The sequence below is a fragment of the Manis pentadactyla genome, chromosome 1, assembly GCF_030020395.1.
Source record: "Manis pentadactyla isolate mManPen7 chromosome 1, mManPen7.hap1, whole genome shotgun sequence".
Classification (NCBI taxonomy): Eukaryota; Metazoa; Chordata; class Mammalia; order Pholidota; family Manidae; genus Manis; species Manis pentadactyla.
Window position 1 is genome coordinate 74,929,647 of NC_080019.1, and position 15,443 is coordinate 74,945,089.

Sequence of the window (15,443 nt, forward strand, 5' to 3'; positions counted from 1 at the left end):
GTATTCCCTCCTCTTCTATTTTTTGGAAAACTTTAAGGAGAATGGGTATTATGTCTTCTCTGTATGTCTGATAAAATTCCAAGGTAAATCCATCTGGCCCCGGGGGTTTTGTTCTTGGGTAGTTTTTTGATTACCGCTTCAATTTCTTTGCTGGTAATTGGTTTGTTTAGCTTTTGTGTTTCTCCCTTGGTCAGTCTTGGAAGGTTGTCTTTTTCTAGGAAGTTGTCCATTTCTTCTAGGTTTTCCAGCTTCTTGGCATATAGGTTTTCATAGTAGTCTCTAATAATTCTTTGTATTTCTGTTGGGTCTCTCATGGTGTTTCCTTTCTCATTTCTGATTCTGTTGATGTGTGCTGATTCTCTTTTTCTCTTAATAAGTCTGACTAGAGGCTTATATATTTTGTTTAATTTCTCAGAGAACCAGCTCTTGGTTTCATTGATTTTTTTCTATTGTTTTATTCTTCTCAATTTTGTTTATTTCTTCTCTGATCTTTATTATGTCCCTCCTTCTCTTGACTTTAGGCCTCATTTGTTTTTCTTTTTCCAATTTTGATAATTGTGGCATTAGACTATTCATTTGGATTTGTTCTTCCTTCTTTAAATATGCCTGGATCGCTATATAGTTTCCTCTTAAGACTGCTTTCACTGCGTTCCACAGAAGTTCAGGCTTTGTGTTGTTGTTGTCATTTATTTCCATATATTGCTGGATCTCCATTTTAATTTGGTCGTTGATCCATTGACTGTTTAGAAGCATGTTGTTAAGCCTCCATGTGTTTGTGAGCCTTTTTGCCTTCTTTGTACAATTTATTTCTAGTTTTATACCTTTGTGGTCTAAAAAGTTGGTTGGTAGGATTTCAATCTTTTTGAATTTACTGAGGCTCTTTTTGTGGCCTAGTATGTGGTCTATTCTGGAGAATGTTCCATGTGCACTTGAGAAGAATGTGTATCCTGTTGCTTTTGGGTGTAGAGTTCTATAGATGTCTATTAGGTCCGTCTGTTCTAGTGTGTTGTTCAGTGCCTCTGTGTCCTTACTTATTTTCTGTCTGGTGGATCTGTCCTTTGGAGTGAGTGGTGTGTTGAAGTCTCCTAGAATGAATGCATTGCATTCTATTTCCTCCTTTAGTTCTGTTAGTATTTGTTTTACATATGCTAGTGCTCCTATGTTGGGTACATATATATTTATAATGGTTATATCCTCTTGTTGAACTGAGCCCTTCATCATTATGTAATGTACTTCTTGATCTCTTGTTACTTTCTTTGCTTTGAAGTGTGTTTTGTGTGATACTAGTACTGCAACACCTGCTTTTTTCTCCCTATCGTTTGCATGAAGTATCTTTTTCCATCCCTTGACTTTTAGTCTGTGCATGTCTTTGGGTTTGAGGCGAGTCTCTTGTAAGTAGCATATAGATGGGTCTTGTTTTTTTATTCATTCAGTGACTCTATGTCTTTTGATTGGTGCATTCAGTCCATTTACATTTAGGGTGATTATCGATAGGTATCTAGTTATTGCCATTTCAGGCTTTACATTCGTGGTTACCAAACGTTACAGGTTACTTTCCTTACTATCTAAGAGTCTAACTTAACTCACTTAGTATGCTGTTGCAAACACAATGTAAAGGTTCTTTTCTGTTTCTCCTACTTTTTTCCTCTTTCATCCTTTATATATTAGGTATCAAATTCTGTACTTTTTGTCTATCCCTTGATTGACTTTGGTGATAGTCAATTTAATTTTGCATTTGCCTCTCAATCAGCTGCTCCACCCTCCCTACCATGGTTTTACTACCTCTGGTGACAGCTGTCCAACCCTAGGAACACTTCCATATAGCTGTCCCTCCAAAATAGACTGCAGAGATGGTTTGTGGGAGGTAAACTCTCTCAGCTTTTGCTTATCTGGAAATTGTTTAATCCCTTCTTCAAATTTAAATGATAATCTTTGCTGGATAAAGTAATCTTGGTTCCAGGCCCTTCTGCTTCATGGCATTAAATACATCATGCCACTCCCTTCTGGCCTGTAAGGTTTATGCTGAGAAGTCTGATGTTAGCCTGATGGGCTTTCATTTGTATGTGATCTTATTTCTGCCTCTGGCTGCTTTTAACAGTCTGTACTTATCCTTGGTCTTTCCCATTTTAATTATTATGTGTCTTGGTGTTGTCTTCCTTGGGTCCCTTGTGTTGGGAGTTCTGTGAATCTCCATGGCCTGAGAGACTATCTCCTTCCCCAGATGGGGGAAGTAAGATCTTATTTTTTATATATATAGTCAGTGTGTGTGTCCACCCACCCATTTCTCTGCCCTTTATTCCTTCTACATCTCTGCCTTGCTATCAGACAATCTTCTTCATGAAGCATGTCCTTTAGAATTTTTTATAAAACAGATCTGTCAGATTTTTGTTTGATTGTTTGAAGTATCTTACTTTTGCCTTTATTATTAATGGATATTTTCACTGGGTTTAGAATTTTAGATTGGAAATTATTTTCTTTTAACACATTGAAGATATTAGTTCCTTATTAGTTTCCATTGTTATTGCTAAGAAGTTAGCTGACATTCCAACTATCACTCTTTTTAAGATAATCTTTTTTTCTGTAATTGCTTTTAAGATTTTCTTTATGTGTTTGTTTTTCTGTACTTCAATATATATCTAGGTGTGATTTTTCTTTTTTTCTCTATCTTATCCTGTTTGCAATATGTTGGTTTTGTAGAATCTGTGGTTTTATGTCTTTCATTGGCCCTCAAGATTTCATAGCCATTGTGTCTTAAAATGCAGCTTCTCCATTCTTTCCTGTTTTTTTGTTGCCCAAAAAAAGTAAGTTAAGAAACTTATTTTATGCATGTATCCCCTCCACTTGAAGTAGAATGTCTTCTGTATTTTCTTGAAAATAGCATAGAGAATAATCTCTTCTAACTTCCCTTTTCTAGTGCAGTTGATTTTCTCTTTTGCTCTTTTAATCTACTGGAAGGCCTTTTATTTGAGATTGCAATTTCAGTTATTGTAATTTTTTGTTATAAATTTTTGACTTACTATTTTACATTATTTTCTGTCTCCAGTTTCAAGCTTTTATTTTTATTTCTTTGAACAGTTGTGAGCATAGTTATTTTATGATCCGTGATTAATAATTACAGTATTTGAAGTCTTTATTTGTTGGTTGGTTTCTTCTGACTGTTGTTTCTGTTCTTATTTATTGTTTCCTGTATGCCTTGGTTTTCTTTTTTTTTGCTGGATATTGTATTTGAAACACCTTTTTTATGGTAATAATTTGAGAACTTTTTCCAGAGAAGATTTCATTTGTTTTTGCTAGGCACGTGGAAGCAATATTAATTTGGGACTTTCTTGAGGTACTGGAATGAACCAGATGTTGGGAAGTTCATGGGAGAGGTGGTTTACTTCTGGTTCACTGTCATCATGAGAGCTGTAGTCCTTCCAGGTGACAGCTTTAAATGGGGAATGGCTTTGATTTTTAGCACTCATTTTCACAGCTTTTTCTTTGGGTTTGACAAATAAATTCAGGAAAAAGTGGGTTTTCATTTTGATTTTTCAGTGTGATAATTCTTAATTATCTTACTAGTTCCTTAATATCTTCAAGAAAAAAAATTTAAATATTCAGCTTTCTTCATTGTCTGTAGTGGCAGGGTTGTCTATTCTACCATTACCGAAAAGTAGACTACTGATCTTTATGGAATTTAGTCTAATCTAGATATATTTATAAAAAATGACTTGTGTCAAAAATTATCTGAGTGATTTTTAGGAGAAGTCTAAGATAATATATGATTGTATGATTAGCTAAGATTCATTAAAGTACTTTTGATGTACTTTCTGATCTATTCAACCCATGAGGTGTAGATATACTATGTTCTCTCTTTTACAAATGAAGAAATCAATGCTTAGAAATGTTAACAAGTTTGTCCATGTGGCACAGTTTAATAAATGGTTAAGCTGGTATCCAGTTCACTTAGACCACCTGACTCTGTCTATACTTTACTCTTTTTTTTTTAGGAGAGCAAGTGAGAGGCTTTTATTTATAGAAAGTGAGAGGACAGAGCTCCTGGCTCACACCAGGAAGGGACAAGAGAGCCCCAGGGTGGTGTGTTGTGTAAGGGTTTTATAGGCGGTTGAGAGACAAAGGGCTAGAGATGCTAAGTGGTCCCAAAACGTTTATCTTTAAAGAGACATTAAGTTTCTTGTTAGTCTTCCGGGTTATTTACAATAAATTTACTGCTTTGATTTCTTCCCAAGAGAGCAGCTTCCTGGTCTGGGAGCATATCAATCAAGACTGCCTGCTTTGCTCCCAAGGTGGGCTGAGTTATTGTCTGTTTGTTAAAGAGTATGTTAAGAAACTTACTTTTTAACTAATTGGGTTTTAAAATGCAGTCTTATCTTCAAGATGGAATTCTTCCTGTTTTTACTACATTGTTTTGGGCTTGTTTATTAAGTTGCCCAGGTTGCAAATCACTTGACTAGGGCTGGAGGAAGAAGAGCAGCACCTGGGTAAATTCAGAAAAATAAGTTGGGCCCCCCAGCAGGCCAAAGCAAATCTCACAATGGATTGTCTTGCTTTGTTTTTTTTTTTCCGGAGACCCTCACCCTACTCTGTCTAAGCCCACAGTCCCTGTCTCATTCCCCCCTGTCCAGATGGGTACCCTAGCTGGTGCTAGGGAAAGGGGCGATGACCGCTCTGGCTGCTTCATGCTGAGAGGGGGCACAGTAACGGGTGCAGCTAGGTCTCCATCACTGGTCAGTCGAGAGGCCCTCAGAAGATGGGCACTTCTATCTTGGGTTCCATTTCTATCACCATTTGCAGTTTTATGGTTTCAAAAGGGTTTAGAAACTCAGCTCCATATCATAGTAGTCCATGGGACTTCTGGGCCTGACATAGTTGGACTTGCTTTTGGAGGTCCATAAAGATTTTCAAGCCATGTGTAGGTATACACTCTGTAACACACTTACTATATTGTATACTTCTCTCAGGGGCCAAGCCTCTCCAATCAGAGAATTTGTATTGAGGCCAGGCTTGTATGCAGAAGATAAGGCACTTCGTTTTCAGGGTTAGGGGATCAAATTGCTCCTAATTCTTCAGAATGCATGATAGAAGTGTGTCTGGCTTTAAATTTGAAGAGGAAGTTCTCATTTCCTAAGATATCCCAGACAAGCCCCCAGAAATGATGCCGGGGTTCTTGTTTGCAGAGTCGAAGAATTTACTTCACAAACACTCAAGGTAGGGAGAGCAAAGAGAGGCTTTTATTTAGAGATAAAGTGAGAGGACAGAGCTCTTGGCTTATGCCAGGAGGGGACAAGAGAGTCCCCTATACTTTATTTTTTATGGTACTATAAAAGCATTAACAAGAGGACCTGATCTAGTCATAGGATCAGGGGTCATTTCCCTGAAGAAGGAAAGTTGAGTCAAGACCTAAAATCAAGTATGACTTAACTAAGCAAAGAAGTTAAGATTGCCCAGGCCTTGAGCCTGGAGTGAGATGACATCTTGAAGATTTGAAGGAGGTCTAGTGTAGCTGTTAGGGAGATTGTCAGAATGTGTGGCTCCACTTTCTTTGGGAGATTCTCATATTGATACATATCACACTTATATATGGTCTACACGGTATTTTCTTCCCACTTAAAACTCTGGGTGACTCCAGATGGTGATGCAGTAGGAAGAACACAGAATCACCCCTGAATTATTCTTGTCAAAAAATAGTGAACCTGAATTTAATAAAGCCTCTAGATGTAACTAGTTACAAGAAATAGAGGTGATGAAGAAATATGTTGAATGATAAGAATACAGTAAGACAAATCTGAAATGTGGGTGTTTCAGCAAGACAAATGGCCTATTTTTTCAACAAATAAATGACATGTTAAAAAGTAATGGGGCAGTGGGACTGTTATGGATTAAAAGAAACTTAAGAGTGCTATATGGGGACCTTGTTTGGAAAAAAATTAAAATAAGACATTGTAAAGATACTTTGAGGGGAAATTGAACATGGACTAGATACTAAGTGGTAATAAGGAATTATTACTGATTTTGGGTGAATTGTATTGAAGTTATGTTTTAGAGTTTGTGTTTATTAGAAGTGTATACTAAAATATAAGTGGATGAGGAAGGAATGATCAAGAAATGGAAGAATGTTGGTTATCATTGAAGTTGTATTCATGGATTTATTATGCTCCCTCTACTTTTGTGTATTGAAAATTTTTCTTAAAAAAAGTTAAAAAACTAGCTTGAAGGTGGTGACAGCTGTAGTTGGCTGATATTTTTGAAAAGGATCTTTACTTAAATATGGGACGGATGAACATAGTGGGTGATTGAATTGTTGAAAAAGATGAAAGTTTAAAGGGGAGAGAGTATTCTGATGTCAAGCTGTAAAAACGGTAGAACTTGAGAATTTGTACATGTTATTAGATTTAGGTGAAAATAAATTATTGGTGGCTAGTAAATTGTTCAGGTGGGTTTCACTATCTAAAGCAGATCTAGAAGGGCAGAAGGGTATTTTGGAAGAAATACTGAATTGACACAAGGAGGCCTACTTTGAATCATCCTGGGAAAATCGTTTCATTTCTTTGGGTCTCAGATTTTTGTAGTATCAGATATATTGGTACAACTCTTCCTACATTCTTTACTGTCAGCTATGGGTGACATCAAATATGAATAAATTTTGAATTTATTTTCGAGGTCCTCTCAATTTCTAAAGTTCCATGATGCTATTGAATGTGATTGTGCCTCTTGGAAAGGAGGAATTATACCTATAAATCAAAGAAGCAAAGGAAGCTTTTTCCTATGAAGGGCAAAGTCTTAGATAAGCAAGTGATGCTAGAATAGACTGAATATAAACTTTTGTATGTGCCAGTGAAACACAATCTTTTGTTGCTAGCTTCTGATCTTCTTAAAAATAAAGACCACCCAAGAAAGTGGCATTTCATTCACCCTTGGAATTAATTCAGTGAATTGTTAGACTGGCCTATAACTTTTGGTCAGGCACAATTTTAGGTTTTTGGGGAAGTAGCTTCCAAAAGATAACAGTTTATTTAATAGCATCACATGTTTTTCATGTTATCTAATTAAAACAGTTTTCTTTGTGTGTGGTCTTACTTGTAAAACCCCATGTTTTATTTCTATGGGAGAACATGATAAGATAGGGTTTATTCTAATCATTCTTAAGATCAGCTTTCTAAGAAGTCATAAAAGTTTTGTCATGGGAATGACTTAAATTGGCCAGTACTAGGTTCTTTTAAATATAATTTCCTTTAACACCTATTGCACTTTTTCTTTTTTAATTTAGGCAACTCAAAAATTTTAAATTGCCAATCTCTGCTTCTTTTGATTCTGCAAAAGAAACTATATCTCCAACAGTTTCTGAAGCCCAGGAGTCCAGTAAATCATCAAACAGACTCATGAATGAAAAACAGGTAAGCCTGAAATGTTTGAAGCCAGTGTTTCTCAAAGTATGTGTCAAAGAATATTATATCTACAAATGTGAATGATCTTACTTTAAAAGGATTCTTCAGTAAAATAATTTTGAGAAATGCCTAGGGTAAAGACTATTAAGTGATTTCATTTTTCTAAGACTTCACAGTATGACTAGTCTCCAAAAGGAGGCTTTAGTGTATGGTATTTCCTACCTATGTAAGACTAGTCTGATGAACATATCATTAGACTAGTGTTCTGCAGTACATACTTTGGAAAATGCCATTCTTAGCTATTTTCAGAATTTGCAAACAGTTACATTATTCTTTCTCTTAAAAAGAGGTATCAGAACAATATGTATGATTTGATCATCCAAAATGTGTGATGTTATTATTTGCAACAAGTTTTGTTTTTTATGAGTCACAGTACACATAAACTGAGATACCCACACAGAGATTTTGCCTCCTAAAACAGATACCAATAGTAATTTTAGTTCTGTGTCATTGATCTTTGTGACCAGAAGACCTAAAGCATAAATAAGGGAAAAGGTTGTAGAAAGGATACAGAAGGGGAAGAAAGTCAGCAACCAAAAGGAAAGATTTATTTGGCTCTGAGTCACAGTGCTGTCAGAGTCATCAGGATAATTTGTTCCTTATTTGTCTTGGTATTGTCTATAATATATGAGGGACATTTGGAAATAAAGAGTCACACTTGTATTCAGTTTTGTCTATTATGAATTATTAATCTTTAAGCTATTGTAGTATTTACATACTATACCACTAATAAAAGTGAATTTATGTATAAATTATATATTTTTGCAAGCCTTTAAACATTGAAAGTTCACTCAGATTGCTTTTTCACAAATATACTTTAATACCCTAAAAAGCGAGCAAGTAAAGCACTTCACACAGTGACCATTCTATGCCCATTAAAAGCCAGCATTAAGATATTAATACCATGGATTTAAATGTGTCATTTTTTACCCAATCATCTGTCTTTCTATTCTTATGTGTATTTTATGTTCTTAATTCTTTTTTTCCCATTGTTATATTTTTATTCACTTAATTTAGAGAGTTAGAGTTCCCATCTCAGGTTTCTGGTGTAAATATGTATTTAGAATGAGGGATACAAAACTTGAGAGTGTCTTTCAGAGTGATTCTACTAGAATCAGTTACCTGCATGTACAGACTTTTTTTTGTTAGACTTTCTCAGTTGAACAGGGAACTATCTAAATAATTGGCTCTAGGCAGATTTTTTTTATTACCCTAGTCTTTGTTAAAGTGACACTTGTCTGTGAGTGACTAACCTTTTCTTTACTCTTCAATTAGCATAACCTAATTTGCAGCTGTTTCTTTTGAGTGGGGCCTAGTCTGGTTCAGTTAAGTAAAAAACCTGAAGTCTGTTTGGTTCACTGAAATCACAAGGTGTTTTTTTTTTTGTTGGCCTATGAATGAGTATTCTGGAATTATATAATATAATTATTTGTGCTTATTTACATCCTTTTTATTCTGCCAATTTTGTTAGAAACAAATTTGTTTTAATTTTAATCATTATATGTGCATAAAAAATTCATATTCAACTTTCAGAAGAAAAGCTGTTATTCTGAAAAATACAAAAAAAAATCTATAAAGGAAATTATGTATGAGAGGATATTTCTTTACTTTGTATCTTAAAGTTGATCCATTTCTCTCTCCTTTTGACTGTAGCGGGAGGAAGCAGAATGGGAAAGCATAAATGTGCAGTTGATGACGCATGGCCTAAGACCTTTATCTCTAGTCAAAAGAACAGATCTTAAAGGTAATCAGATCCTATTCTTGTTCCCTTAAAAAAAATTTTATCTTAAATTTTTTTTGGCCTTACCTTTATTTTTACTATTGGTATTATATTTCAAAAAAATGTAGATCTCATCATTTTTGACAAACAGTCATCACAGAGAATGAGACAGAATTTGAAAACATTGATGGAAGGAATAGCACGTCAACAGAACATGATCCAGGAGCTCATAGAAACTAATCAGCAGCTTAAGTAAGAAAACGGAAAAAAAATCTCTTGAATTGTTTGTATACAAGTGGTATGCATTCTGGAAATAATGGCCTTGAAAAGAATCTTGAAATTTAATTTTCTATTTTGATTAAATATTAAATTTACAAAATATTTTTAATAAGTAAATCTTTTGGTAATACTTAGGTATATATCCTATATTTCTTTTATTGGTTTGTGTTGTAAGATAGAAATTTTGATAATGCAAAGAAATTTTAGAATTCATTATGTTGTTACATGTGTATGTTTGTTGATGTGATTTATTTTTATTACTAAGCATAGGAATTGTGTGTCTATTATTAGAAATGAAGTTCAGCTACAACAAAGCCAAGCAGCAGATCAGGAACAACGAGCTAATGACTTGGAACAAATTATGGAGAGTGTGAAATCCAAAATTGGTGAATTGGAAGATGAATCCCTAAATAGGGCTTGCCAACAACTGAATAAAATAAAAGATCTTCACAAAGAACATAAAGCTTTACAGGTACTGGGTTATGTATTTTCTTACATGGTAGTATAAAAACAGCCCATTAGGTCATAGGTGACTTCATGCTGCTTAGCTTACTTGACCTATACCTGTCTCCTTGAAATTCTTCACTTGCTTTCCAGAAGTCCTCTCTTCTGGTTTTCCTCTAATCCCACTTTTTTTTTTTTTTACTGTGGAAGCATTTATTTATTTATTTTGTTTTTGGTTTTATTTTTTAAAAATTATTCTTATTTTTTTATTGTCAAATCACATCACAGTGGTTCAACAGTCCCCTGCCCCCTCCCTGCCACCCCCATCCACTCCCCTCCCTCTTGGTAACCACTGGTCACTTCTCAGTGTCTATGAGTCTAATGCTGTTTGTTCCTTCTGTTTTGCTTTGTTTTTATATTCCACAAATAAGTGAAGTCATATGGTGTTTATCTTTCTCCACCAGGCTTATTTCATTGAGCATAATACCCTCTAGATCCATCCATGTTGTTGCAAATGACAGGATTTCTTTTCTTTTTATGGCTGAATAATATTCCATTATGTGTATGTACCACATCTTTATCCATTCATTTGTTGATGGACACTTAGGTTTCTTTCATATCTTGGGTATTGCAAACAGCATGATGATAAACATGGGGTGCATATATCTTTTTGAATCAGGGGTTTTGTTTTCTTTGGGCAAATTCCTAGTAGTGGAATTACTGCATGAAATGGTATTTCTATTCTTGGTTTTTTGAAGAACCTCCATACTGCTTTCCACAGCAGTTGCATGAATTTGCAGTCCCACCAACAGTGTAGATGGGTTCCTATTTCTCTGCATCCTTGCCAGCATTTGTTGTTTCTTGTCTTTTGGATAGTGGCCATCCTAACTGGTATGAGGTGATACCTCTTTGTGGTTTTAATTTGCATTTCCCTGATGATTAGAGATGTGGAGCATCTTTTCATGTGCCTGTTGAGCATTTGTATTTCTTCTTTGGAGAACTGTCTGTTTATTCAGGTCCTCCACCCATTTTTTTATCTTGTTTTTTGGGTGTTAAAGTGTATGAGTCTTTATGTATTTTGGATGTTAACACCTTATTAGATGAGTCATTTATGAATATGTTCTCCCATACTTAGGATGCCTTTTTGTTCTGCTAATGGTGTCCTTTGCTGTACAGATGCTTTTTAGCTTGATGTAGTCCCACTTGTACATTTTTAGCTTGATGTAGTCCCACTTGTTCATTTTGTTTCCCTTGCCCGAGGAGATGTGTTCAGGAAAAAGTTGCTCATGTTTCTTTCAAGAGATTTTTGCCTATTTTTTCTTCTAAGAGTTTTATGGTTTCATGACTTACATTCAGGTCTTTGATCCATTTCAAGTTTACCTTTGTGTATGGAGTTAGACAATAATCCAGTTTCATTTTTTTACATGTAGTTGTCCAGTTTTCCCAGCATGTTGAAGAGGCTGTAATTTCCCCATTGTATATTCATGGCTCCTTCATTCTATATTAATTGACCATAGATGTGTAGGTTTATATCTGGGCTCTCTATTCCGTTCTGTTGATCTATGGGTTTGTTCTTGGTGCCAGTATCAAATTGTTTTGATTACTATAGCTTTGTAGTAGAGCTTGAAATCATGGAGTGTAATCCCCCCAGCCTTGTTCTTCTTTCTCAGGATTGCTTTTGACTATTCAGTATCTTTTTTGGTTCCATATGAATTTTAGAACTATGGTCTATTTCTTTGAAGAATGTTCTTTGTATTTTGATAGGGGTTGCATTGAATCTATAAATTGCTTTGGGCAGAATGGCAATTTTGACAATATCAATTCTTCCTATCCATGAGCATGGCATAGAGATTTCCATCTTTTGATGTCTTCTTTAATTTCTCTCATGAGTTTCTTGTAGTTTTCAGGGTACAGTTCTTTCACCTCCTTGGTTAGGTTTATTCCTAGGTATTTAATTATTTTTGATGCAATTGTAATTGGAGTTGTTTTCTGGATTTCTCTTTCTGTTTGTTAGTATATAGGAATGCAACAGATTTATGTGTATTAATTTTGTGTCCTGCAAGTTTGCTGAATTCACTGCTGGTCATTCTTCAACTGCTTTTCTGGTTCTTCTCATCTCCCTAACATCCTAGTGTTGGGAATTCCCTAGTACTCAATCCTTAGACCTTTCTATTTCCTATATACCTTGACTCCCTTGGTGATGTTCAGTCTAATTCATAGAACCTAACTTAAATCTATAGCCCAGACCTCTTCCTTTAATTCCAGATACATCCTGTAGCCTACTTGATATCTCTACTAGATGTCTAATAAGCATGTCAAACTTTACATGTTTAAAACTGAATTTATGAACTTCCTCCCTACACTTCTTTCTTTTAGTTATTACTTCAGTCCAGATCACCTTCATTTTTCTCCTGTTTCTCTCTTGTTCTCCCTGCTTCCACCCTTGCCTTTTTTCAGTGTGCTTTCAGCACACTAGCTCAAAACCTTCCAGTGGCTTTCCTTTTTCTTTAGAGGAAAATCCAAAAGTATTACTCTGGCTTAGAAGGCCCTACATGATCCGACTCCCTGTTACTTTCTGACTTCATCTACCGTACCCCTTGCTAATTCTGTTCTAGCTACACTGACATTCTTGTTTTTCCTCAATGTTCTCAGGAACATTGTACATTTGTTCTTTCTTTTTCCTTTACCATGCATGCTTTTTCCAAGATAGCTATATGACTTGTTCCCTTTCTCCTTACTCAGATGTCACCATCTCTGAGGGATTCCTTTCTTGACTACCTTACAGTTGGCAGTCCCATTTAGCACACTTCATATTGCCTTCCCTGATTTATGTTTTTGTTTTTTTGAGAGGGCATCTCTTATATTTATTGATCAAATGGTTGTTAACAACAATAAAATTCTGTATAGGGGATTCAATGCACAGTCATTAATCAACCCCAAGCCTAATTCTCAACAGTCTCCAATCTTCTGAAGCATAACGAACAAGTTCTTACATGGTGAACAAATTCTTACATAGTGGATAAGTTCTTACATGGTGAACAGTGCAAGGGCAGTCATCACAGAAACTTTCGGTTTTGATCACGCATTATGGACTATAAACAATCAGGTCAAATATGAATATTCGTTTGATTTTTATACCTGATTTATATGTGAATCCCACATTTCTCCCTTATTATTATTATTATTATTTTTAATAAAATGCTGAAGTGGTAGGTAGATGCAAGATAAAGGTAGAAAACATAGTTTAGTGCTGTAAGAGGGAAAATGTAGATGATCAGGTGGGTGCCTATAGACTAAGTATTAACCCAAGCTAGACAAGGGCAACAAAACATCCACAGATGCAGAAGATTTCTCTCAAAACAGAGGGGGTGAGGTTCTAAGCCTCACCTCTGTTGATCCCCAATTTCTCACCTGATGGCCCCCCTGCGACTGTGCCTGTCTTAGGTTGTTCCTCCTTTGAGGAATCTTACCCGTCTCTGGCTAACCAGTCATCTTCCGGGGCCATTCAGGGAATGTAAAGTTGGTAAGTGAGAGAGAAGCAATATTGTTTGAAAAGGCTAGCTTTTTACTTCTTTGCAGATTTATGCCCTGTGGCTTTTTTTTTTTTTTTTTTTTTTTTGTAGATAATTATTTTTTATTGAAGGGTAGTTGACACACAGTATTACATCACATTAGTTTCAGGTGTACAACACAGTGATTCAACATTTATATACATGATAATTCTAGGTACCAGCTATCACCATACCAAGTTGTTACAATATTTTGACTATATTCCTTATGCTATACATTACATCCCGGTTACTTATTTATTTTACAATTGGAAGTGTGTTTATATATATACATATATATATATATATATATATATATATATATATATATATACTTTGTGAGGGCATCCCTCATATTTATTGATCAAATAGTTGTTAACCACAATAAATTTCTGTATAGGGGGGTCAATACTCAATGCACAATCATTAATCCACCCCAAGCCTAATTTTCATCAGTCTCCAATCTTCTGATGCATAACGAACAAATTCTTACATGGAGTACAAATTCTTACATAGTGAATAAGTTACATGGTGAACAGTGCAAGGGCAGTCATCACAGAAGCTTTCAGTTTTGTTCATGCATTATGAACTATACACAGTCAGTTCAAATATGAATATTCATTTGATTTTTAAACTTGATTTATATGAGGATACCACATTTCTCTATTATTACTATTTTTAATAAAATGCTGAAGTGGTAGGTAGATACAAGATAAAGGTAGAAAACATAGTTTAGTGTTGTAAGAGAGCAAATGTAGATGATCAGGTGTGTGCCTGTAGACTATGTGTTAATCCGAGCTAGACGAGGGCAATAAAACATCCATGTATGCAGAAGATTTCTCTCAGAACATGAGGGGGGAGGTTCTAAGCCTCACCTCTGCTGCTCCCCATTTTCTCACCAGATGGCCCCCTGCGACTGTGCCTGTCTTAGGTTGTTCCTCCCTTGAGGAATCTTACCCGTCTCTGGCTAACCAGTCATCTTCCGGGGCCATACAGGGAAATGTGAAGTTGGTAAGTGAGAGAGAAGCAATATTGTTTGAAAAGGCTAGCTTTTTACTTCTTTGCAGATTTATGCCCTGTGGCTTTTATGTCCAGTATTTGTTTTGAGGTATCTTTACTACTTGGAAGAATTATGATACTCGGTAAATTCGATTTGAGACACGAATTCTATTTAAGGGTTGTAATTAGGAAGGAAGAAGAAAAGCTATAGAAGTAGCAGACGGAAGAAAACATGGGGAGATTGATTATTTCTTTGACATATCTTCTTGTAGAGTAACTTAAGCATGTATAGGTTTTAAACTACTAATTAAATTGCGCACACACACCAATATAATAGGAACACAGTCACATAACCAAAGCAGACCCACAACTACCAGCCACCTCCAGTGAAACCAAGAAAACCAGCTAGGCACCCTAGGCATTTGTGAAAACTTATCTATGATATGATGGGTATTGTCAAACTGAATTTGAATAGTTTGAGAAAAATCAGACAAACTAAAACAACACATTCCCAGGAACCGCTCACATCCCACATATTGCCCTAACAGTAGATAGTCTGTAGTCGCAAGATTTTGGAGCGCCGCAACCCGCACCTCTCCCAATTCTCAGGTGAGTCCCAACAGTATAGATCCAGTCAAATTTGTTGTTCTACTGCATGCACAGGCCAGCCCAGCCATCTCCTTCCTCACTCCAATGGCAATTCCAGGAACCGGCAGGATGAACGCATCCACAACTGCAACAGTGCCAGGATCTTTGTTGAAGTTTGTTGATGATCATCCTCTGGAACGACTCTTCCAGAGTATGTTGATGTTGGAATCTCTTCCTCACATCGTATCTTAGTTCGTTTTCTGGGTAGCCAAATCAGGCTTTGATCCTCTGTATAAACACAAAGAGACCCTTCGCCCACACACCGATACGCCCTTTATACCATTGTGAAGAACCCGCTGGAGGTCACCACACAGGAACTGCTTTTTTTTTTTTTTTTAAGAGAAAGGAATATTATCAGAA

The 15,443-nt window shown here is 35.7% G+C and overlaps 1 protein-coding gene across 7 annotated transcripts in view; it reads left to right on the forward strand.

Annotated features, from left to right (window-relative positions):
* Window positions 1-15,443, forward strand: part of CEP70 (centrosomal protein 70) — a 159,856-nt gene that overhangs the window by 29,195 nt on the left and 115,218 nt on the right. For 5 of the 7 annotated variants that reach the window (XR_008996551.1, XM_057498768.1, XM_057498779.1 and 2 more), the window contains exons 2-5: window positions 7,268-7,394; window positions 9,099-9,189; window positions 9,294-9,417; window positions 9,736-9,916. Coding sequence is in view for 6 of the 7 variants with exons in the window: in XM_057498768.1 (XP_057354751.1) it covers window positions 7,380-7,394; window positions 9,099-9,189; window positions 9,294-9,417; window positions 9,736-9,916 (411 nt within the window). In the remaining variant the exon portion in view is untranslated. Of the gene's footprint in view, window positions 1-7,265; window positions 7,395-9,098; window positions 9,190-9,293; window positions 9,464-9,735; window positions 9,917-15,443 lie in introns of those variants that run through there. The other 2 variants (XM_036904270.2, XM_036904272.2) reach the window with 2 other exon arrangements.